At 36.4% G+C, this 25,370-nt stretch overlaps 1 protein-coding gene across 1 annotated transcript in view; it reads right to left on the bottom strand.

Annotated features, from left to right (window-relative positions):
- ABCC12 (ATP binding cassette subfamily C member 12) overlaps positions 1-25,370 on the bottom strand; it is a 1,155,696-nt gene that overhangs the window by 506,051 nt on the left and 624,275 nt on the right. The window contains exons 9-10 of the mRNA XM_044081948.1: positions 18,504-18,652; positions 2,075-2,182 (exon numbers count right to left, since the gene is read on the bottom strand). Of these exons, the coding sequence (XP_043937883.1) occupies positions 2,075-2,182; positions 18,504-18,652 (257 nt within the window). The remainder of the gene's footprint in view (positions 1-2,074; positions 2,183-18,503; positions 18,653-25,370) is intronic.

Here is a 25,370-nt window from a genome sequence, read left to right as displayed (position 1 = left end):
GTGCAAGACTATTACAAGCCTACACGAAAAAAAAAAATTGAAAGGTTCCCTCTAGCCTCAAGGAGAGCAAAGAAGATAGATGAGGGGAGAATTTGAGGATGCCCATCCAATTATCTATGTTTACCCTGAAGATGGTCATGGCGATCTATGTTTACCCTGAAGGTAGCCATGGTGATATTCTCCTTTACATACAGTGGAAGTGTGTTCAAAGGAAAAGGAGGGGTTTGGATATGAATCTGTCAAGCCAAACTGTTTTACTTATCTTTGATAAAGATTTAATTCCTTTAACTGGATATTTGAGGTACCATTTGTTCTATGAAGGAAAGGGTTGATACACATCTGAAAGAGATGGAGTGCAGAGAGGGGGCTTTCAGTCTCTCATGAAAACTATGAGTTTTGAGGCCACTGATCTTTTAAGTTATGAATCTCTGAGGTCCGTAAAGTTGAATGACACAGTTAGAAAAATATATGCATCTAGTGGGGATGCCTTTGGAGATTAAATGAACTGGAAAGAATGCTTTCTGAATACTATGGAGACATAATGACAAAATAATAAGGAATTATCAACAATAGTCCCTAGATCTCTTATGACACTGTCTGACTAAAGGAGTATTTCACTCATAAGGTAAGTGAAAATGTTTTATTTTTTACTAAATGATAAATAAATTTTTACTAAATTACTAAAATGAACAATACTACATTTGTTTCACATTTTAAGTAGCTACATCATCATAAAGCACTATGAAATGGATTTTCAGCTTGAATTGAACAGTGGTTTAAATATGTAACCCATGAAACCTTGGTGCCAGCATTTACATGCCTCACCGCAAAGCCATTATGTTATATGCTATTAATAGCAACTGGTTCTGGGAAAGACAACACACAGGGCTTTTTTTTCTCTTTTACTACAGAGTTGTTTGCCTTCTTGAGCAGTTTCTGTGTGCTCGGTTCCATCCACCTTCTGGATTAAACAATCACATTCATTTCAGCTCTGCAGTAGTAAAGTGTAGTAATGTCTTATCCTTAGTTCTCACTGCTGCTGGTAAGGGACATATGAAGCCAGAAAAATGTTCCAGAAAGTTATTCTCCTTTCCATTTACTTCCTTAATTTTCTGAGACATACACCGTTACACAAAAGAGTACATTATCACCTTGAATTGCTCGAGTGTGACCACAAAATTTAATCCTCTAAGTAGCACACATATGCAAGAAAGATTAAACTATTTGTGAATGATATTTTTTCTGCATAACACATATATAATTTAGTCTGTATCGCTTGTGAAAAGAGGGAGCTCCACTGTGCAAACACCTATGCACTCTCAAATCATACCTCAACATGTTCATTATCATAAATTAAGACACTCATCCCATACCAGATTTAAGTTTTCAGCAGCTACATGAAGATAGGTTAGTAGGTTCAGTTTAAATCAAACTGTAAATTAAAGTTTCCTGGCATAGGAAAAATCAGCATTACTGTTTAATCTCACGCTTTCATTCCAGTATTATACAAATAAAGTATCATCAAAGTAGCACTGTGATTGTGGAACTGTTTGTGTACAGAACTGAAGTGGCGAGTGACCAAAACATATCCCTGAGAAGGTCGTATGTATGTTTCTTATAACTTTTCATGCTAAATATCTACTTTAGGATTATTATAATCCCGCTTTATGATGCTGAGTGGAAAACATTCTCAGATCTAAAAGGGTTTTCACTGTGAATCCAATGTCAACCTTCTGTATGTAAAAGCACACACATTGTTAAGTTGTGTTATGTTATGCCTTCATCTCGCATGATACATCCTGAAACTGTATTTAGTACTCCATTAGTACTAACTAGTCTAACTAGTAGTCTTTATATCCTCTCTCACATGCTCTCTTAAACACAGTTTAATCCCACTATTCATACATAGTAGGTATATCGGAAAATCTGATGAATATAAAATATTATTCCTATTTTATTTTACCTTTCTGAAATATCAAACAATTATTATAAACATTGGACATAGAGAAGTTTAAAGAAAAATTAAAACTGAACTGACAGTCAAAAATGTTAACTCTTCAAAGATGCAATTTACCTTTACTCTGCTCAAAGAAACTTTTGCTTCTGCTAATGCCTTTACTGAAAAAGGGAGTGTTGCAAGAGTGAACTTCATGGCATTAAAAATTGCAATTACTGTAAATGCCTGCAGTAAAATAGAGAAAGTTATCATAATAATGCTGTAAAGACAAACAGAAATATAAATACATTTAATTTAATAATCACTAATATACATATCACATACATTTTGGTGCAAAGCAAAATGTTAATCTCCCGCTAAAGCTCTTCAGTATATTGCCTTGACAAGCTTGTTTTCTTACTACAGGAAATATAGCAGTCTAGTATAAACTCTTTTGTTTTGCAAACAAAGTGGCAGGTTCAAATGTCTGTTCTGCTTGAGCTAATAAAGGAGGAACATTTATGCTCTGATTTGATGGTCTGCTAGTTGTTACTGCTGTGGTTAGGTATTCAGATCCACATTTTGCCTTAAATATTTGTCGGAAATCATTAGTGTCTAAGAAATGCTTTGTAAGTATGTTGTGCTGAAACAAATTCCAGGAATCTGTCATTGTCAGAATGGCTGTCTGAAGAGCTGCTGCAATGGATCAGTAATTCTCAGAATACCACGTCACTTAGTAGGTAGTCATCCACAGATCCTAATCAAGGAGAAGAAAAAACTGAAAAATGCAAAACAACACGGATGGAGAATTCTAACTTCTGCATTTTTATTATTTACCTGCTATCAGGTAAGAAAGGAGAGCTTTGCCTCTCATATAATACATTTGCAAGTTGCTACAGGAATCTGCGTACATGAGCTGAAATGGCTGCTGACGTATACGATGTGCTCCCTCTATCATGCTGCCATTATAGCAATCTAACAACATATAGCCTTTCAGCCTCCACGTGGATCACTGAAGAGAAAAGTCATATTCTCCCTTTACTGACCTGAAACCGTTTATGGTTTCACTTAGAAATAAACCATCATCCTTCTAAACTGTTTTCTAAATGTTTTCTTGTGGCGGATGTGTTTACGACAACAGAGAGTCAGAGAAAACATACACTGTCTACTTTCCTTAGCAATAACTTTTGTTTGCTTAAAAGAATTACAAGCAAGATAAGTAATATAATAGTACAATGGAGGATATATATATATATATATATATATATATATATATATATATATATATATATATATCGCACAGCAGATCACCTGTCCACTCATGATTGGCAGTGGTGTTTTACAATGTTTGCCAGCCCGGCGTCCAGCCTTCCACAGAAGGCACACACACACACGCAGTCACGCCTAGGGCCAACTTAGAGTGTCCAATCCACCTACAGCATGTCATTGGGATGTGAGAGGTAGCCAAGAGCACTCAGAGAAAACCTACATGACCACAGGGAGGACATGCAGACTCCACACAGAAGGCACCCTAGCCAAGAATCGAACCAGAGAGCCTCACACTCAGAGGATATATATATATATATATATATATATATATATATATATATATATATATATATATATATATATTTTTTATTTTTTTTTATTTTTTTTATTTTCTACATTTAGGCAAATTATTAATATTAGAACCAATAATAATTTCATTTTCAGTTATATGTCAAAGACATCGGAGCCTGGACAAGCCAACCTAAATGATGTGTGGTATTGTTCCAACAGGTTAGATTTGACGATCTGTTTTTCTGGAGCTACATCAGGTGTGCTCTGTGCTCTGTAATTCCGCTACCCTCATCATTATTACGTACTATAATCAGAAATAGCCACAATATTGTGGCTGATCTAAATGTACTTCCCTCTCAATGACTGACAGTTGTCTTGTCAAATAGCAGTATTCACCATGTTTCAGTATACATTAAGGAAACTCAGACTTTTACAAACTAGTTTCATATGAGTATGTATAGACCTTTTGAACATAGTATATACATATTATAAAACTGTTAACATTAGCAGTATAATACCTTACAATACATTTCTTTTAATGGCATTATTTTACTGATGGTTTGTGCCACCCCTCTTTATGAAAAGACTGCTTGTTCTACTGATTAATAAGGCAAAGTGTTGTTGAATAATGTGCTGTTAGTTTGTGTTGTATTATGTAGTGTTATTTTATGCACTTTATGTAATGGTTTGTGTAAAGCTATGCATGTTCTGTGTCATTAAATATACTTTTGTATTATTTTATGTACTGTTTTTGGCTGACAGGCATAAAAGTGAATGTGCAGTTATGTTACTCTATGAATATATTGCATCACTAAATGTTCTTCTTTGTTATTATATGCACTGGTTTTGCCTTACTGGCCCTGATCGTTGCTGAAAATGGTCAGGAGACCAGTTCACTTACCTGGTTAATAAATATTACATAAAAAATAATTAAAAGGAAATAAAAGAGACTCCCAGCATGTACCAATGTCAGAAAGTGGATTATTGTGTCTGTAAAGATATCTAACTTTTTGCACCAAAATAAACAACAGATTTCTCGCTTCATGCTAATCGGTCGATTGTTGTGATTTCTGCAAAACATCTTGAAATTGTTGCACAACACCTGTAACTCATAAATCTGGCACTCCATCATACCTGCCACATTTGGACTGGCTTGTATACAGGGCTACCCAATTGCCATTTTTATGAACTAAATGAGCATATCAAATATTAACTTGCTCCAGAACAAGGACACTGACTTTGGGTTGATGACATAGTTTGGCACTGCAATCACAATATCGGAAGGAAGGGAGAACAATGTTATATTTATAAGGTGTTTGGTTGTCTCCCCATGTTTTTTTCTGTAGTAATATATGAGGTATCTCAAAGCCACATTCAGTCACTGTGCTCTCGTTCCAATAATGTGCTTTGCTTAAGCCAGCAAGCCACTACTAGCCATCATTTAACGTTGGCCAGAATAACCACCTGCCTTCTAGTGGCACAGTGTTGCAGTGGATAGTGCTGCCACCTCACAGCAATAGGTTCTTCAGTTCGATTCTTGGCTGGGGAGCCTTCTATGCGGAGTCTACATATCCTCCCTGTGTTCACATGGGTTTCCTCCAGGTGCTTTGGTTTCCAACCACATTCCAAAGACATGCAGTAGCTGGATTGGACACTTTAAACTGGACATAGGTATGAAATTGCATGCAAGTGTATGGTATAAAAGAACAACCATGGCAGGGCTGGCCACACAGCAGTGTAAACCTTGCTGTTGCTTGTCCTTCTCTAACATAGATGACAATCAGGCAGGGTATTTTGTTTAGATGCTTTAATACACAGAAACACATCAGGATGAATAGCAGCATCATTAAATATGAACGAACTAGTTAACAGACAGACCTTACATACATACACATCTCAACAGCTATCTACAAAATGGCAGTCAGACTTGCACGTGCTCAGTATTTATACACTTGTGCAAGCCCTTGGATAGCTTCTTAAAGGTACATACACACACACAGTGATCTACATCATCCCTCTTAAAAAGATTGCCCTTTGTAAAAACAACATTAGAGTTAGACATGCATTACTATAGACATTAGAAATAAAACATAATGTTCATGTCAAAGTTTGTATCTGTTACAGGGTTTAGAGATGTGGCCATATCTCGTAATATAACAATCTGGATTAAATTTAGCAACATGGACAGTCTTTGGTGAACAACTCATATCAGGAACTTCTGGATTTGTCACAGGAACAGGAGTGTTCTCTGCACTTCTTCTGGAATTAAAATACTGGACAATTCACTCTGAAATAAAGAGTCTTTCTCACAGGCTATATGCTGTGGTATAGACTCGGACACGGGTATTAAATGCTTCTGATTCCACCTAAACTCTGCTCCTTGTAATTCCAGAATGTATGATCTCGGCTCTGGGCAAATACTCTTCCTGACACCAATCCGATCATATTCTCTGGACGTTTGCATCCTTACCATATCGCCTTCTCATAATGGATTGAGCAGTTTGGTGGTTTTATGGTAGTAGGCCTTCTGGATTAGGCGTTTCTTCAACAGATTGGTTTTCACTGACCTGTTGTTCTTGACACATGGAATCAGCAATTGACCATTGATTATTAATGTGGCTCTGGTTTGTCTCAACTGAAGTCTCTGAGCAGGTGAACCAAGATGTTTATCATGAGGAACATTTCTGAGTTTCAAGAGATTCAGGAAAATGTTACTATTGTCTCATTTTGATTTCTCTAGTAACTGCTTTGCACTTTGAACTGCACGTTCTGCCAAACATTTAACTGCAGGTACTCAGGGCTACTTGTGACATGAGCAAAGTCCCATTCTTCAGCAAATCATTTGAACTGTTGGCTTGTAAACTGTGTACCATTATCAGAAATAGCTTTGTGCAGACTACCACGTACTGCAAAAATTATGCTTCATCTTAGTAATAACAGTACTGATTGCTAGGTTAGGAAGTAAGTCAATCTCAAACAAACCGGAGTAAGAGTCTACTAACACCAAATAATGTTGACCATTCCACTCGAAGATGTTCATAGGTTCATAGGTTGATACTAGGCTATCTGCCCTAGGGCATTTATAAGCCTAGCCAGAGTGTGTTTGGCTTTCGCCACCCTTTTAGATTAGTTGACTGTGCCTCTGTATAGTAGGTCACAGAAGAAAGCCCTTTTAAGGTTAGTTTACTGTGCCTCTGTCTAGTAGGGACACAGAAGAGATCCCAGGGGTAAACCTACGATCTCCTATTCACTCGTCAAGATTTCTCTTGAAGAGGGTCATTGAGGGGCTCTGCCTAACATGGATTGGGATTGTGTTACAGAGTGAGGGGAGCCTCTGGGATATGAATCTGTCCCTCCAGCATGTCCTATTTATTTCTGTGTTGAGGTTTAAGTCCCTGGAGCGTGTAGCTCTAAGGGATTTGGATTTCCTGAGGTGGAGCATGTCCATTAATTCTGGGTTGGACATGGTTTTATACATCAGGCACAGATCACCTCTGAGTAGGCGGTAAGCAACCGAGTAGAGCTGGAGTTTCTTTAGCCTAACTGCGTAGGGCATCTGTTTGAGTCCCTTGATCCTCTTGGTGAGGTACTTTTGGGGTCTTCCAGTTGCTGCAGGTGTCAGGTAAGGTACATCCCAAATGGGGCATTGTATTCAATTATGGGCCTGATGAGTGATGAGTAGAGGGGCACAATGACCTCTCTTGATCTAGATGTGAACCCTTTTGTGATAAGGTGGGCTATATAGAAGGTCTTTCTATATGTCAGTGGCTACTGTCGACCATGGTAGTTCTGTAATCTTGTTTAGTTTAAGTGGTTCCTTCTGTTGATGTGGCTTAGTACTATTACACACGGAACAAGATGAAAGTGCTCTTGCAATGTCTAGTGATGCAGAAGGCCAAAATACTAGCCCTCTCACTCTTCTTTTAGTAGAGTCGGCTCCTGGGTGACCATGATGCAAGATAGTAATGTACTCTGGTTGCAAGGACTTTGGAACAATTACTTTTGGACCTTTCATAATGATACCTTTATCAGACAAAATCTCATCTCTGTATGGAAAATAAGGCACTTCATAAGGTAAACTAGATTGCTTTGACGGCCATCCTTGTTGAATAAAGTGGTTGAGCCTCTATAAAACTGGATTTGTGGCTGTGTGATCTCTCAGCTCATCAAGACATGTGGAAGAAAATATTCTCACTTCCATGACTTCAAAATCAAGATTATCATTCTCATGCTGTTCTGTGGTATTTTGGGGTGATCTGGATAATGTATCAGCAATATAAAGATGTTTGTCTTTCTTGTAGACAAGACTGAAATTATACTTTTGTAATATCAGCATCATATGTTGCAGTCTGGCTGGAGCTGAATGCATAGGTTTTCTCAAGATAGTGACTAGAGGTTGGTGGCTCTTTCGATATGGATAGGTCTACCATAAACATAATCATGGAACTTTGAACATGCAAACACAATTGCCAAAAGCTCTTTCTCAATCTGGGCATAGTGCATCTTAATTGGGGTAAGAGTTCTCGATGCATAGGCAGCAGTTTGATCCTCTTGCAGAATGACTGCACCAAGACCAAATTTTGAAGCATCACAGGAAAGTGTAACTGGTTTGTGAACATCATAGTATCTGAGAGTTGGTAGACTAGCAATTCTCTGTTTCAGGGCATAAAATGCTCTTTAGTGCTGTTCTAACCAAGACCAGGATACATCTTTATGTGTCAGCTCTCTAAGTGGTGCTAAAAGTTGGCTGAAGTCTGGAATGAACTTGCCTAGGTAGTTAGCCATGCCAAGAGCTTGAACATTATCTGGAGCTGGCATCTCGAGCAATTCTGTTTGCTTTGACTGGTCTGGTCACAAGCCTGAATAAATGGCCAACATAAGTAACCTTATAGCCTGAATTTGCATTTCTGTGGAGTGAGCTTAAGATTCACTTGACATCCCTTTTCTAGAACCTTTCTGAGGTTTCTGTCATATTCATCTTCACCATTACCTCTTACTAGTATATCGGCTACTATAATAGCACAAGGATACCCAGAAAAAAATTTGCTCCATTGCACATTGAAAGACTTCACTTGCAGAACTTAGCCCAAATGGCATTCTCAAAAATCTGTACCTGCCAAATGGAGTACTGAAAGTAGTGAGCAATGTGGCATTCTCAAAAATCTGTACCTGCCAAATTGAGTACTGAAAATAGTGAACAATGAAGATTTTTTTGTCAAGCTGAATTTGCCAAAATGAACTCTTTGCATCTAAGACAGAAAAAACAGTGGCATTTGGCATCAAGGCTGTGACTTCATCGACTGTGAGCATTGGATGATGAGGTCTTTTTAGCCATTTGTTCAAATCTCATGGATCAATACATATTCTGATTTCATCTGAGCTTTTCTTATGAGCTACCACCATGCAAGATACTCACACCTTGTCACACCATTTTATTTAGCCAGGCTTTAACTATGTCCTGCATGGCTATTGGAACTTTATGTGCTGGCATGATAACTGGACTGACCTCTCAGTCTAACTTCATGGAGTACACAACTGGATGTTTGCCTAGTTTGTCTTCAAAAAGATCAACATAGGTAGAAAAAAATGTACTTGGAGAAATTATAGTAGTGGTCTTTCAAGCTAACATGGTGGACTTCCTTATTAAATGAAAGCAGTCCCATTTTTAAACTGTCTCTGAGCCCTAATAATGACTGGACATGACTCTTGACCACACAGAATAACAAGTCATAGCATCTTCCAGCAGAGTAACATGAAAGCACTACTGTGCATTCAGTTTGAATTATTCACCTCTATAAGCAACAAGCTTTCTGCTGACATAACATTGCATGGTTCTTACGTATTATCACAACCAGATTTTTGTGGTTGGGAAATGCGCATACTTCGTTGAGGAACACAAATATTGCAGAAAATCCTCTTCCTGTTTTTTTTGGCATGCATCACACATGCACACTTGAATTGTCGTGCCTGCTCTCAGTCTGACAAATGGATTCTTTTCACTGTGTGGAAGGAATCCTTCAGAGAAAACAAACAGACACAATACTGATGGTTTTGCTCATCTTCATTTTTTTGACACTTTATAAATACATGAATGGTTAAACGTAAGCAAGTGTAGCTAAAACAATTTCTTAGTGTCTGTGTTTTACTTCTCTGAAGAATTCCTTCTACAAATTCAGACTAATCCAAATGCTAGTACGATAGCACCCATGAAAACTGCAGCGTGCCTGTGTAATGCATGGAAAACAGGAACAGACTCCTTCTCCTTCTCCAAAAAGCAATGTAATGCTTTTGGGCAGTAGTAAACCTTACAAACACACTTTCAGTTGTTTCATGAACTCCTATCTGTGGTGGTATGCGCATTTCGCAACTGTCAAAATCTGGTTGCGATAATATGTAAGCACCCATTGCACTCGGAACCTGTATCAGCTTTGAGCTCTGTGGGTTTACCATTTATCTGAACAGTACAAAATACTTCATTCTTTACCCTTAAATCTACTGCAGTAACCGGTTCATGAAGTACTGACACCCCATTAACATAAAGAGTAGGTTTGCAGCTTTCTAATTGATCAACTCATTCCTTAAAATGTTCCCTCTTAATAAAATAATGTGGGCCTTTTGATTTACAAACCCTTTTGAAATTATTCCATTTATTGCATTTGTGGCATTGCTGACCAAAAGCTAAACACTTTTTCCCTTTTAGATTCATGACTTCCAACACAATTACGACAGTTGGGAATGAAACTGGGTTGGGGCCCATGCTTTGAGTTTGCTGACTCACTCTTATACTTCACTGAGATTGTGTGAATTCTAGAATTTGCTAGAAAGTCCTGGGGTTTACCAGGGAGTGCTGCAGGGGCTACAGTTGCTGCTGTGTGCTTGGGCCTGTTTCTTTTAACCATGTGCTGCATGCTATGAATGTGAGCTTTATCCACTGTACCTTCTAGAGCTATTCTCATTTGTGAGCATATTTGTGCACTTTTCTGTGAGCTCGTATAGCTGAGAAATTTCAATGGCCTTATTCAAAGCAAAATCTTTCTCATAGCATCATCTTTTATACCACACACAAGTCTTTCCTATATCAACTCATCCCTTAAATCACCAAATCTGAATGTTTTAGCCTTATTTCTCAGGTCAGTTTATATATGTTGCAACAGTTTCACCAGGCTTTTGATCTCTTGTGCAAATAAGTGCCCTTCCATAGTAACATTTGTCTGGGGGTTACACATTTCTCTAAATTTACGTTTTAAGCACTTTGGGTCTTCCCTTGACTCAGCCAATACAACAATATGATGATTTCTCCACTCTCCTGTATAGACAGCAGGTGCATACATAAATGACCGTTCCCTTTTAATGGCTTCTGACCCAGATAGATTAAGTAGAATAAGTGCCTTTGTATGGTCATCTTTATTAGAAAATGCATCCTCTATGAAAATGCCATACTCCTGCTCAAACACTCTCCAGTTCTCAGCAATATTACTGTCAAACACAAGTGCACTGGGTTTTCACAATCCATCTGCTATGCCCACAAAGTATGTACAAACACACTGAAAATATGGCCTTGTAATTATACACAAAAAATGTTCTGTGAGCTTGTAATAACATTCAAATGCACAATAAACTCTTTGAAATACTGTAATTTGTGAAATATGTTTTGTAATGGCTGTATTCTGTGAAATAACTTTACTGTAATACTGCACAAACATGCAAACACTTTATACACTTCTGATAACTCGGCTATCTTTGATTAATATGAAAATTACAGAGCATGTTTTGAAAAATGCAGTCATTTCACTTTATTTTATTCATTTTATGTAATTCTGACTTTATTTCAAACATTTCCATAGTAATTTGAATATTTTTATTAAAATCGTACTTATGCGGATATCGTTTAGAACATTCTGTATTCCTTGTTTCATATTTTGCCAATAAGAAATAGTGCTGAGCAAATTTTAATATCTGAAATTCATTTCTGACCTGTTTTTTGAAGTATACATACAGTACTGATGATTCATCCTTCTATATCACCAGTGCCAAGCAAGCGCCTTAAGTCGTTTTAGCCATGCCATCTCTAACACCATGTCCTTAGACAAGCCACTTCTGGCACCATGTCGTTCATCCTTCTCTAACATAGATGACAAGGAGGTGGGGTATTTCATTTAGATGCTTTAATATATAGCAGCACATCAGGATGGATAGCAGCATCATAAAATACAAACAAACTAGTTAACAGACAGACCTTACATACATACATGCTTACATCTCAACATCTAACTACAAAATGGTAGTCAGCTTGCACATTCTCAGTATTTATACACTTGTGCAAGCCTTTGGATAGCTTCTTAAAGGTACATACACACACATTGATCTACACTTGGGCCTAAGCAAATGTCACTGTTGAAGTGACACCCAGATCCCATGTGCAAAAAGGGGAAAAAGGGGTTGTGGATGGACACATAAATTTTGTCTCTTGAAGTTTTATAGGCAGTAACTTCAAATGGTTTGCCACACATACTATAAAACACATTTCCATGTTTATTGCTGGCTTTCAAAATTTGTAGTAGCCAAATGTTTTAGAATAACAAGCCTTGGTACCTTGTATAATTACCGTCAGATCACTGGAGTGCAGATTTCAAGATGTGAGATATTGAATTTATACCTCATTCTATACTATCCATTCAAGGCTGTAACAGCTGCAAGGAATTTGCTAAATGTTATTGTAGCAGAAGATAATAAAAGTGTGCTCTAAGAAAACAATTATCAAAACATAGTCGCTGAGAGATGGGCGAAGGTGAGCCCAAAATAATTCAGACAGTTCTCAAGAGATAAAGAAAAGATGCAAAGGAGGGCTAACAGAATGTCTAGGTGACTACAGTAAGTTTAGGGATTCCTAGAAAAGTATAGGTTCTAGAAAAGTATAGTTCTATTGCTAACATATTTTTTCTCTCAATGTATTAATTGTTATGACTGCTATTATATATCTGAATAGTTTCACATTATTCTGACTACATTGTAATAATAACGTTCTGTCCCTAGACTGTCTCTGTCGAATATTATATGTATTTTTGTTTTTTTTTCTGGAGCTTTTCTCCCCAGGACTCCATTGAAAACGGGTTCTTTAAGGCCCAATGGACTATCCTGGTAAACCAACTGCAATAAATAAACAATAAATATCAGGATCAGAGATACAGGTGACTACTGACAAACAGAAATGTGAAAGACAAGAGACTTAGACATGTTGCTTGGCAAGAAAAGTGCAAAGAGTTTCAAAAGGAGCTGACTTTAAGCAGATGGAAGGCATACATTTAGGTGTGGTTATATTAAGAACAGCGTACCTAAATTAGGCAGTGGCAGCAGACTAAGAAATTATAGGGGGGAGTAATTTTGAGAGAAACAGAATGTTTTCCCATAGCTATTTGCATAGCATGTGGAAGGAGATCAACAATCACAGAGAGAAAAGGAAGCAGAAAAAGCTTTAAATTAATAGGTGAAAAATCTTTAAATGAATAGGTGAAAAATCTTTAAATTAATAGTGAAAAATCTTTAAATTAATAGGTGAAAAATCTTTAAATTAATAGTGCAAAATCTTTAAATTAATAGGTGAAAAATCTTTAAATTAATAGTGCAAAATGTTTAAATGAATAGGTGAAAAATCTTTAAATTAATAGTGAAAAATCTTTAAATTAATAGGTGAAAAATCTTTAAATGAATAGGTGAAAAATCTTTAAATTAATAGTGAAAAATCTTTAAATTAATAGGTGAAAAATCTTTAAATTAATAGGTGAAAAATCTTTAAATTAATAGTGCAAAATCTTTAAATTAATAGGTGAAAAATCTTTAAATTAATAGTGCAAAATCTTTAAATGAATAGGTGAAAAATCTTTAAATTAATAGTGAAAAATCTTTAAATTAATAGGTGAAAAATCTTTAAATTAATAGGTACAATTTGCAGAATATTACAGTGACTTGATATTCCAGAGCATGTCTTTCTGTAAAAAAAATCTGCAGGCATCATTAAAATACTACACTCTAAAGCCAGTCAAATATGGACGGTGGTCTTGATTTTTTCCAGTGCCTTTCTCTTTACATGACACTCATAATGACACTTTCAACATTTATTTTAAACTTAGAAAATAGTTATAGTTGTCTTGTGATTTTATTCCAGTGCAAAACAGTTTCACCTGTATGAGACTTGGCTATTTGTCAGTATAAGAACTGAATCAAATAAGAAACTCATTTGCAATTTACAGTATTACACTTAGGCTATCTAACAACACTTATCTAATCCATATCAGTCACACTCAGCACAGTTTATTCTGTCACCTGGTAGCATTACATTATAGCCTGACAAGTATTTTCAAGCTGAGTATACCCTTCAGACAACTGACATCTGCAAATTCTCAAGAGGCTATTCTTTTCCAAGCATCTAAATAGAATGCAAGGAAAGCCCTTCACTTTAGGCACGCTTCATTACAACAGTCTTAATGTCAGACATTTGTCTTATGCGCATCCGATTCCATAATGTGATCAAATTACTGATGTATCTGAGCTTGGAGGCTGATAATTAGCAACCAGCATTAAGCTACTTTTTTCCAAAGTTCCATTTATATAAAATAAAAGAAATGTAAAATGTCTTCCTTAAATAATAACATGATTGAAGTTACCTTACGTATGAAACTACTTGGCATGACAATTGATGGCAATCTTAAATTTGGTTTACATATCTACAACTGCATCAAGAAAACCCATCAAAAACCAAAAACTAGCTGCCCTTCATTGAGTAATGGAATTCCCTAGAAACTCTGCCAAGGTAATTCTAGCTACCACTCACCTTTGACCCTCTGTCCTATATGGAGCCCCTATCATGACCACCCTACAAGCTTCACATAGTTCTAAACTTGAACACTGCTGTGACAAAGTTGCCAGATTTGCTTGCAGTAAACATTATCAGGCTTACCATTGTTTAGCACTAAAAACACTTAATTGGCTCAAACTTCCTCTCCACCTATCTTAACCTGCAAAATCATCTATACTCCATTTGCCTGCTCAGCAATTAGCCCTGTACTCCAATTCTATATACCAAACTGTCCCCTTCGGTCAATTAATAAACAACTGCTTACCATCTAAAACCCCCAAAGGACTGCTGGAGTCAGTCTCTATTCCAATAGCATAGCTGGAATTTGGAATAAAATTCCTGTGTCCGTCAGGTGTATCCTATACCTTCATCTTTTCAAACCATTACTAAAAGACTTCCTGTCTGCCTCCTGGTTTTATCCCTTCTCCTCATCTGGGATATAACTCTTCTAACACATTTCATCACCTTTCCTTATATCTCCATTTAAAGCACTAAATCATGTAACCTGCTTATCCCCTTCTAATACCTCACTTTATTGTACTTTTTAAACTACTATACCTGCTTCTAATTAGCACAACCAAATTACTGTCCCATCACTACTTCTCTGTTAACACTCAGACTCACTTACTCCTTTAATACCGGACTGTAATGTATTTCTTAAATTACTCCTACCTATCTTATACACCACTCTTCTATCTGCAAAGTTTCAATACAATGCTTGTATATTAATGTTTGTGAAAATCAATACAAATTTTACTATACAGACTACTATGCTATGTATCTACTGAAACTGCATTATAAAATTTATTATAGTAAATATTGATTGTAATAAATTTGTTACAATGGAGCTTTTCTCCCCAGTCATCCAATGAAAAAGGGCACGGAAGACAAATACCAATAAAATAAATAAATAAAACAACTAATGTTATAAAACTAAATGCATTGTCATCTTATATGCAAGTCTGATAAAAGATTACAACAGTAGTGCTTCAAACATCTAAGAGAATACCAGATTCAGTTCAAATTGTCAATTCTTAACAAAGTACTACTTTGCCTTTATCAAACATACCGAATGATAAGATTAATTAATTTATAACGACTGCGACTCCTATATGCCAAACATAGATATATTAATACCACAAAAATGGCAGCAAAAGAGAACCAGGCCACTAAGGTTTATTAAAAACAAAAAACGTTACATAAAGTGCTTTTCATCCAGGTAAATGGCTAGACTTCCTCAGATACTAAAAACAAGGTTTGCTCGTTGAATACATTTTCCAAGATGTCAGATGACCAATCATTTACTTACTTAATAAGTTAAATGCACATATTTAAGTCTTAAATTACATATCCTATTCTAAAAAAAAACAAGTTCAACAGTGATCCTGAACGTGCTATTTGAAACTTAAGAGCTTGACAAGATGACTTAAATAGGATGGAATATGTTATTTTTGTGTTTTTAGATATTGTTAGGAGTTCATATATTGTTTGAACTTTTCTTGAATATTTTAGTCATCATTCAGGATCACTGTTGAACTTGTTTTTTTCCAGAATAGGGTATGTAATTTAAGAGTTAAATATTTGCATTTAATTTATTAAGTAAGTAAATGACTGGTCATGTGACATCTTGGAGAATGTATTTAACAAGAGCAAACCTTGCTTTTAGTATCTGAGGAAGTCTAGCCATTTAGCTGGATGAAAAGTGCTTTATGTAACATTTTTTGTTTTTAATAAACCTTAGTGGACTGGTTCTCTTTTGCTGCCGTTTTTTGTGGTTTTAGTAGCGTTCATAGATTTCCTAGTTTATACATATATTAATAACTGAGCTGATAAAGTAAATAATATTAGGCAAAGTGCAAACAGAACATATTGAAGAAAGGAACTGTCCTCTACAAGTAAAGATCATTCAACTCCTTTGGATACAGGTATTCAGCACTGTGAGAATTCATTGCACGAAGAAAAACATGAAAGAAAGAAGGAAAGAAAGGGAGATGTGCACAACAAATAATTAGGAAGAAAAAAATAATGTATATAATACAAAGAGATTACATACAGTGCAAAGGACACTGGTTTGATTTGTAACACACAGGTTACCGGGAGTGATTCCCATTGTTCAATCACAAAACATGCAGTCTGCAGAAGCAAGGGGCAGGCCATAGGGGAGAAATTAAAACTGAACTTGTATGGATAAAAAAACAAGACTGTAAGAAAATAAGAAGAGAAAGACTGAAGTTGACAGCATGGCTCAGGATAGGGAACTACAAAAACAATTAAATGAGATTGTATGCTTGCAAATGAAAACAGTGAAATTACTAAGGCTAATGGTAATGACAATCTTTCTTTTGTAACAACTGAAAGAGCTGATATTACTGAATTAGAAGTGATTATATATATATATATATATATATATATATATATATATATAAATAATGTATTTATATAATATATAATGTAATTTTATATATATATATATATATATATATATATATATATATATATATATATATAGGTTTACATTAACAATCCCGAGTGCAGGTTAGACAAAAATAAGAATATCGATAACAGTTGGACAATTCCATTTTGTCTAACCTGCATAAGTGTGACTGTTCCATTTCGCAAATGCCACAGTGCATTCGCACACCTGTATTCGGTTTCATGAGCACAGATTGCGGTAAAGTGGGGATCAAGAAATTACACTTTTCTCCACTGTAGTGCGATCTCAGAGTTGGAATATATTATTTGCAGGGGGTGTGGGGGGTGCAGGGAGCTTGTCCCTCTGTAAAAATGGTTATTTCTGTTTTGTGCAGTACGTATGTACTCCTTCCAGGTGTAACCTTAGGTGGTGTTGTGTGAAATGCAGGAATATAGGCACTATGTCAAATAATGTCGAGTTTTTGAACAATCACTATATTCAACATAGTGCCTGTGTTCCTGTTTTGATTTTCGGAGATATGATTTGTGATAATGACCAGATTTTATTCCAGTTTTTGTGATTTCGATAGTAAACTATGTGTGTGTGTATATATATATATATATATATATATATATATATATGTGGATCCATGTTACATCATTGAAAAGCCACATCCCCGACGACCAGATCACCAAGACGAGATCGCCAACACCACACATCCCCGACAAAGGTAAGTGTATGTATTACAGCACAGAACCTATTCCTGTGTCCATAATACACTTAAAAAAGTAAACAAATACCTGGATATAGAGCTTGGTGACATAGTTGCATGTCATGATATTTACAGATTATGCTTTCAGTTTATAACTTATAGTTATAAGTTAACATAATATGTTCCAAATTACCTCTTTCTTACCTATCACACCTCCAACATTTGCTGTCTATCTGAGGAAAAATTCTCTGGAGTCTACTTGGGGTATAAAATACCTATGTAAACATTTCCAAGCAAAAATCCTAAATCTTCTAGATTTTTTTGCATGTTTGGGAGACAATACATATGTCCCCCATTGTTTCTTTATGAATTGCTTATCCAATCTCTGCTACCAATCCTCTCTAGCCTCCTCTGATTGATTCTTATAGTTATCATGCAATGTTTTATATGCTCTACTAATTATTCCTTTTTTAAAAGGAACTTCTGTTCTAGAGTCTACTAAAAACTATACCATTGCTGGTCTTTCATTTGTTATTATATAAAAAGATGCTATTTAACTGCATTCTTAAGTTGAAGCCGGATGATGCAAATGTGCTTCAAAACTGAATGCATAATATCCCCTGTGTGGACAGTAATAAAAATGGCAAGTGGCTAGTATGAAAAAACTAGACAGATCTAGCCAAGAAAGATAGAATATGGAATTAACAGTTATGCCAACGATAGTCTCGAATCAAAGCAAGGATAGCAAAGAACTGGGCTAGAATAACATACTTAAAATAAACAGTTAAAAACTGTCAAGTTAATTAGAGAGCTGTCTGCACTGGTATTCATTGTTATAGTTATCTGTTAACCAAAAAAAAATATGGCAAATTACCATGGCATAATAACTTTTTGGAAATGTAGAAAAGAAAAGGATTTTTCTCTGCAGCAACTGTCTCTTCAGAGCATGATACTTTGTGTAATATAATGTTGGAGATTCTGAGTTTTAGAACTCACATTTAGCAACGCATTCAAAATAAAGTGTACTTACTGTTGATGCAAGCAAATTTTGTCTTAGTGAGGTATGGAGTATAAAAGTTGCAACAGTAGATAATGTCGGTACGATTGGAGTAACCGCAGAATTAACACTCTGCACGTAGCCAGCTTTTTCCAGTATCTTTTTTTCATCATTTCTCACATCTGTAGAAGGAAACCATCAATAATTATCCAGTTAACCATTTAGAGTTAAGCATATGAGTTGATAATCAGTTTCATCATGTAGTTCAGGGTTTGATCCCCTCAGCCCCCAATTGCAAACTGTGTATCTTTGAACAAATCAGTTAACCAGACTATGGTCTTATGTCACAACTGAAAACAGCAACCTATATCTAAAGGATTATACATTAAAATAAATAAAATAAATGCTATAATCTAACAGAATGATGAATACTCAATCAGTCAGGCAAAAGGTCTGGTTTAAATGCTTTTCAGCAACCGTTCAGGGATACTACATGCCATAAAAGGCAGTCAGTAAAATATAAGAAATGGTAGTAGCTTGCCATATACATGGTAGGATTCTTTAAATCAGGGCACAGTTGTTGAAGGAATTTTCCAGTAAATAAGTGACCACAGGAGTTTGTCCAGCAAGGATGTCACATGCAATAATTTGGGTAAAGCACATACTAGACCAATGACAGTATTTTCCACAAACTACAGCTTTTTACACTACAACTTCTACAAGGAACTCAAGATACATGCACTGCTGTGATCTCAACACAATGACACATGGGTTCAGGTTAAAGACAGCCAGCTCCCTTGAAGAATTAATGGTTTAATTAGGGTAATGAGTATTGAGTGTGGAAAATGAGTCATAATGTCAAAACCTTAATATTTTACAGTGCGTGACAATTCACATATGAAAATCTCCACATGCAAGCTGGAGTGAGTATGTGAATTGCACCCATTCCACAAACCAAATTATTTTAATCAGCATCTCATCGTGTAAACAGTGGCTGAAAAACACTGGAAACATGAGTTACAAAGCATCTTAGAATATACAGAAGTCTCCATCACATGGGATCATCCATTAACAACAGTTCAAATGACAGATGGTAGAAAATTAGACATAGTGGTCCAAGAAAAGAAGGCAAGAGTAGCATTGATCATTGAAATTGTCAGACCTAGTGACTACAGTGTCCTGCGTAAAGAGAGACACAAAGTCATAAAATATCAGGATCTGCAGGCAGAAACGAAAGCAGTGTGGAAGAAAGATACCCAGACAGTTCAGATAGTAGTAGGAGCAACAGTTCTTATAAAAACAAATTTACAGACGTATTTAGATATGTTACCAGTACATGTAACTCCATGCAAACTATAGAAGGAGTCATTACTGGGCACATAGCAGGTGCTGCAAAGAGCACTTTTGGCTAACATCAAAGATTGAAACAATACTAATTTCATAAACTTTAATCATACTTTGACTTAGGAAAGAGGTCCATTCCTGGCATGGTATTACAAACTCAAAGACTTGGAGAAATTAAAAAAGAGAGTACAAAAATCATTAGCTATAAATACAGTATATAGTTTGATGGTGAGCCAACATGAGAAAAAATAGATCACATCTGCTGTGTGCTTACCAAAACACAAAGTAAAATTCTCTACCAGAGGAAGACTGATGCCATATATATCGGAATTCTATCTCCTGGAATAGGTGCTAAAGAAATCTGTTCACCCTGAAAACAAAATCCAGAGTATGATATGCTGGTCATTTAGTTGGTCATCCTTTGTTGATCAGGTTAGTCCCATTAGGTTAGTGGCTTTTTTTAGGGGAGATCAGAGGTGGTATTTATACTACCAGAGGAAATAGGGCTAGGGCATTGGGGAACATTTTTGATAGGTGCCAAAGGATGTTTTACATCCACCAGAGTTACCACCAACTGAAGCTGATGGGACCACAGTTTAATGTCTCATTTGAAGGAAGAACATCATTGATCATAACCAGTCTGTTATGTGCTGAAAAAAACATTTCAAGAAATGTAAGAGGAAATTTTCTTGAAATCTGTTTTCAGAAACCAGAAGCATTTACTATGATTGGCGAATCAATCTTTATTTTTTATTATATAGAGTTTTGTTATATGGGCACTACAGCCAAGCTTTCTGGAATAATTGGGCTGTAACTACTAAAAATTCAATAAACTATCAGTGAACTACTTATCTGTATATTTATTCAGTCCAAACCAAATGACTCTGTATCATCTTGGACATATTTATCTACTGAGGCAACTACAAGTAGCTTTTTAATTACCCTGACCATGTGTTCATCTCATTCTCCTTATTTCATTTCAAGACGGGAGCTTGAAGAAGAGAACATCTCCATTCACATGTCTGCATTTTCTGTCTTGTTTCTCGACATTTTCTGCCTTGCATACTACTATAGAATGGTCTGGCTACATCCAGTTCTTGTGTTCATCAGCTTATCTACTCCATTAATCACTTACTTGTCTGATCTTCTCCACCCCACCAGCAGGAACACTTTTTTTTCTATAAATAGATTTATAGGGAACCTCCCTAGCCTTCAACAGCCACATGTCGAATAAGAGTGACTACTATAGTTTTTTTTAGTCATAAAATGTTTGACAGAATGTTTCACCATATATTGTATGTGTGTGTGTGTGTGTGTGTGTGTGTGTGTGTGTGTGTGTGTGTGTGTGTGTGTGTGTGTGTGCGTGCGTGTTTGTGTGTGCGTGTGCGTGTGCGTGTGCGTGTGCGTGTGTGTGTGTGTGTGTGTGCATGTGCGTGTGCGTGTGTGTGTGTGTGCGTGTGTGTGTGTGTGTGTGTGTGTGTGTGTGTGTGTGTGTGCTTGCGCGTATGTATGCGTGTAATATATGCATATGTGTTATTTATGTATAGACTGATGCTAGATACGTAGGATTTCTAGTACCTGGAACGATATGGATCTACTGGGTAAGGTCAGTTTGGCATTACATCGACATGCTTAACATCGACACAGTAACGATGACTTTCACAATGTTGACATGCTTTTGCACATGCTCCAAGGTTACTTCTCAGTGCATGCAACATATCAAGCAGTGCTTTTTGCAGGGGGGCACCTCCTGCTGATTATATATACTGTCCCCAGAATCATCAATTTTTACACAACCGTTGACCTTGTGCACTGATAACATAGGTGCAGGGCAGCCTACTGAATAAACAGCTGTGCTGACTGTGAAGGCTGCCAGCCTAGCCAGATAGAATTTTGGAGATAATTCTGTCATTTGTAAATATTAATGTAGCAACAGTACACTCTGCTGGCAGAAAGCTGACCAAGTAAAGCATGTTGTGACCCTTTGATCTAAAGTCTGCTCCAGCCCATCTAGATGAAGACATTCTTTCTATTGTTTTAACAAAGAGTTAAACTGCTAGATTTAAACATGCAAATGTATTTTTATTGCTCTGCTTTCTGATCAGCTGCAAGATAACAAAAGGAGATGTTAAGAATGTAAATGTAGTTTCTGTTAGCCTGGGAACCCAGGGAAGTGTGAAGAATGATGTAATGGGAACCAGGAATGTGATTTTAAAAACAGAGAGAATCAGAGGGCATGAAGCATTTTTTGTCTTGACCATCCAACCCATCAGCACTGCCTGTGTTCTATATGTAAGTTATCTTAGACTTGTGTTTTCTCTTAGAAATTGCTATAAACTAGAAAGATTAATCTAAGTATTTTTCTGTGATGTCAGAACTGTACTACTGAATTATTTTAATTATTTCTCTGTGATCTCTGAACTCTTGATTAGCAATGTGTAGTAAGAAGTATTGCCTTGTGTTTTTATTATTTATTATTAAATATTTTAAAACCTTTCAACTGTGGCTGTTTTGTGTAGAGATAAGTTAAGCTCTAGAAGTACATTGCACATATATAAGGATCCTGTACCAAGTCACTCTAATAAGCCTTGACTGTTTAGTTATACTACCAATTGGATAATAATATTGCACATTAATAAATGGACACCCTTTTAAGGACCTTTGAGTAGCTGATAAATATTAGCTGGGTGGTGGCAGTGATTTCTACCGTATAGTGTGGATAAAAGAGAACCTGTGCCAGCATTCCACAGAAGTGTCTGTGTGGTTGTATAAACTCTTATCTCAAAGTGTGTATGTGTCAGCTACTTGGGCAGGGGCATGAAGCACTGGTTGGACAGAGAGGGTGCTGGAGATTTTAGCTTGCCCAGCTGGCTGGGACCTGGACCTTATAGCTGTGCCAGTGGGGAGTCTTATTGGGGACCTGGAGAGCAAAGGAGCGACCAGCCCTGGACTGACTGTGATCTCTGTGTGCTCTTAAGGGGAAATTGCACCTTACTGTGTTTATTAAATAAATAACTCCCAAACGCTAAAGGTGGTCTGTCACAAAAACAGTCAATATTAGCAGAAAAAAGACAGAAAATCCACCCAAGGATGGCCAATCAACGAAATCCACAAGTATTCCAATTAAAATGTAGTCCTTTAATACGAATAAAACTTCGACTTGAAAATAAAATGAAAAATAAAAAAGCTCAAAACTGTCCCTTGAAGATATCCGATAAGCGCTTTCGACTGTTGTCTTCCTACACTTGTGGATTTCGTTGATTGGCCATCCTTGGGTGGATTTTCTGTCTTTTTTCTGCTAAAATTACTGTGTGTATTTGTTATCCTTTACTCCTATATGAGGCACCCCTCACTGGTGTTAGTGGTGAGGATTGAGGCTCCTTGATTGTTGGGCCAGGGCACGGGTGTCACGCTGACATCCAGAATATTGATGTAAGTACATCAAAACAACAAATTTCGACATGCTCTGTGCATGCTGTGGGGAATATCTTAAAGTGAAGTAAACCAAATGCAGTTTTTTGGAGGGGGCAAACCCCCTGCACTCCTCATGTAGCGGGGTTGCTCCCCATAATCTCTGCTAATTATATATACAAACTCCAAGAATGTCAATCTCACACACCTGTTGACCATCTCTCTGCATCGACCTAATGGTGTAAACCAGTGGTGCAAAACCTTTTTGTGGGGAGGGCCACTACACAAATTCTTATTGCATCTGCGGGCTACCTCAAAACATAGTAAGTCATTATGAGTTAAAAATAGGTACAGGTGACTGGCATTTTTACTTAAGACAGCAGTCATGAAATTGCCTGTTTTCTATATCAACTTTGCATTTAACTTTATTCTGATTTGCAGCCATGACTTATTACAAACTTTTGCAGAAAGTCACTAGTGTTTACAGACTATAATTTATAAACAAGAAAGAATAGTTACTTCCGTGGCTAAAATTAGAGGTGTGCACAACTGCAGTCAGTTAGGTAAGTAAACGTGCTGGAAGGTTTGCATGACTGGATTAAGGCTTAGTTTTTTTTCACTTTTTTTAACAGTTTTTGGTTACTCTCTGGGGCTCAGATGGCATTGTGTGGAGGGCTGGATTTGGCCCCTGGGCCAGACATTGTGCACCACTGATGTATACCAAACAGATGTCAAAGTAGCTAGTCATTTGCCACACCGTGTATATAGTTATATATATAATATGTATATATATATATATATATATATATATATATATATACACATACAGAGAGAGAGGGAAGGAGGGGATTATGATCAGGTCTCTTATCTTAACCAACGTTTGTTCAAGATATGGATGCCAAGATCGTCCCCTCCAGAATTAAGCTTGAGAGATGAATCTTGGCATCGATGTCGAGAAGACATAATAGTAGGTTAGGACTGGAGACCTGATCAAAATTCTTAGCAATGCATGGAGCTTTATGACTAAGTACAGTGAAAAAAATTGTTTTGCCAGCTTACGAAGCCATAAAGCACATAGCAACTCCTGTCACAAAGGTCTGTAATGTTTACCCTCAACTTCCCTGCCTCACAGTTGTGCAGATTTTTGCCTCATATTTTTGTCTCATAAAGACAGAGTTTTTTTTTGACAAATTACTGTTGATCGAATTAATAAAATAATGACATATATTTAAGATTCCGACTCTGTATCCTTCAGAATATGCAGGCAAACACACATTCTGTTATTCTATCAATCTTTCTATCAACTTTCCAGAAAGTCAGGGACAAGTTACCAGTACATGTATCAGACTGAAACTAATCTTTTATTCCGCCGTTGTCCTTTACGTCTCATTACTGGCAGATTTGCATTCCTACCACTAGATACGACCTTAACAAATTAAGCAGGGGGTGCTTAACAATTGTTAAGATCAGGTCTTCCACCACTACAGCAATTGACAAATTTGTCTTTTCCTGAATATCAGAGTGTAATCCCAGTGTTTCCATGCACTACATATTTATATATGTGTGTGAGGATAGATAGAATTAATTTTCTAAACAGATTTATAACTAACTTAAATGTAATATCTGGGAGTAAATTAGACAAGCTCGTATAAAACATAGTCATGCATGGGTCTATTACAGGTGCTCACATGGCTCATGTAGCTTGTCATAGGGCTACTCATTAGTTGTACAATGAACTGTTGACCTAAGCAAAGGTGCAAAGGTGACAATATAAAATCCTTCAAAATAATGCCTGAAACATAAAAGAGTGAAAAATGTTACTGTATATGTTTTTGGAGGGGGCAAGTCCCCCAGCACATACCAATATGGAGATCAAGCCCCAACCAATCTCCCCCCAAAAAAGTGGATCTTGAAATGTTTATATTTTGATTGTATAAAAAATGTATAAAAATGTTATGTTTGCAAACAGTTCAGCAGAGATAAACAAACTTTAAAATGCAGTTTAGATCTATCACTTTCTAGTCACACTGACGATTTAATTTAGGATGACAAATTGAGGAAAAACTACAATCAATAGACTTCCAAGCCATTTTGTTTTGTCCTTTTTTGTTATAACATTCTTGGCACACAAAAACACCCAAAGCA

This window comes from Protopterus annectens, chromosome 8.part1 (assembly GCF_019279795.1).
Source record: "Protopterus annectens isolate FY-2018-M chromosome 8.part1, PAN1.0, whole genome shotgun sequence".
In the NCBI taxonomy this organism is placed as follows: Eukaryota; Metazoa; Chordata; order Ceratodontiformes; family Protopteridae; genus Protopterus; species Protopterus annectens.
The sequence above is the reverse complement of the archived record's forward strand: the minus strand, read 5'-3'. Positions and strand labels throughout refer to the sequence as shown.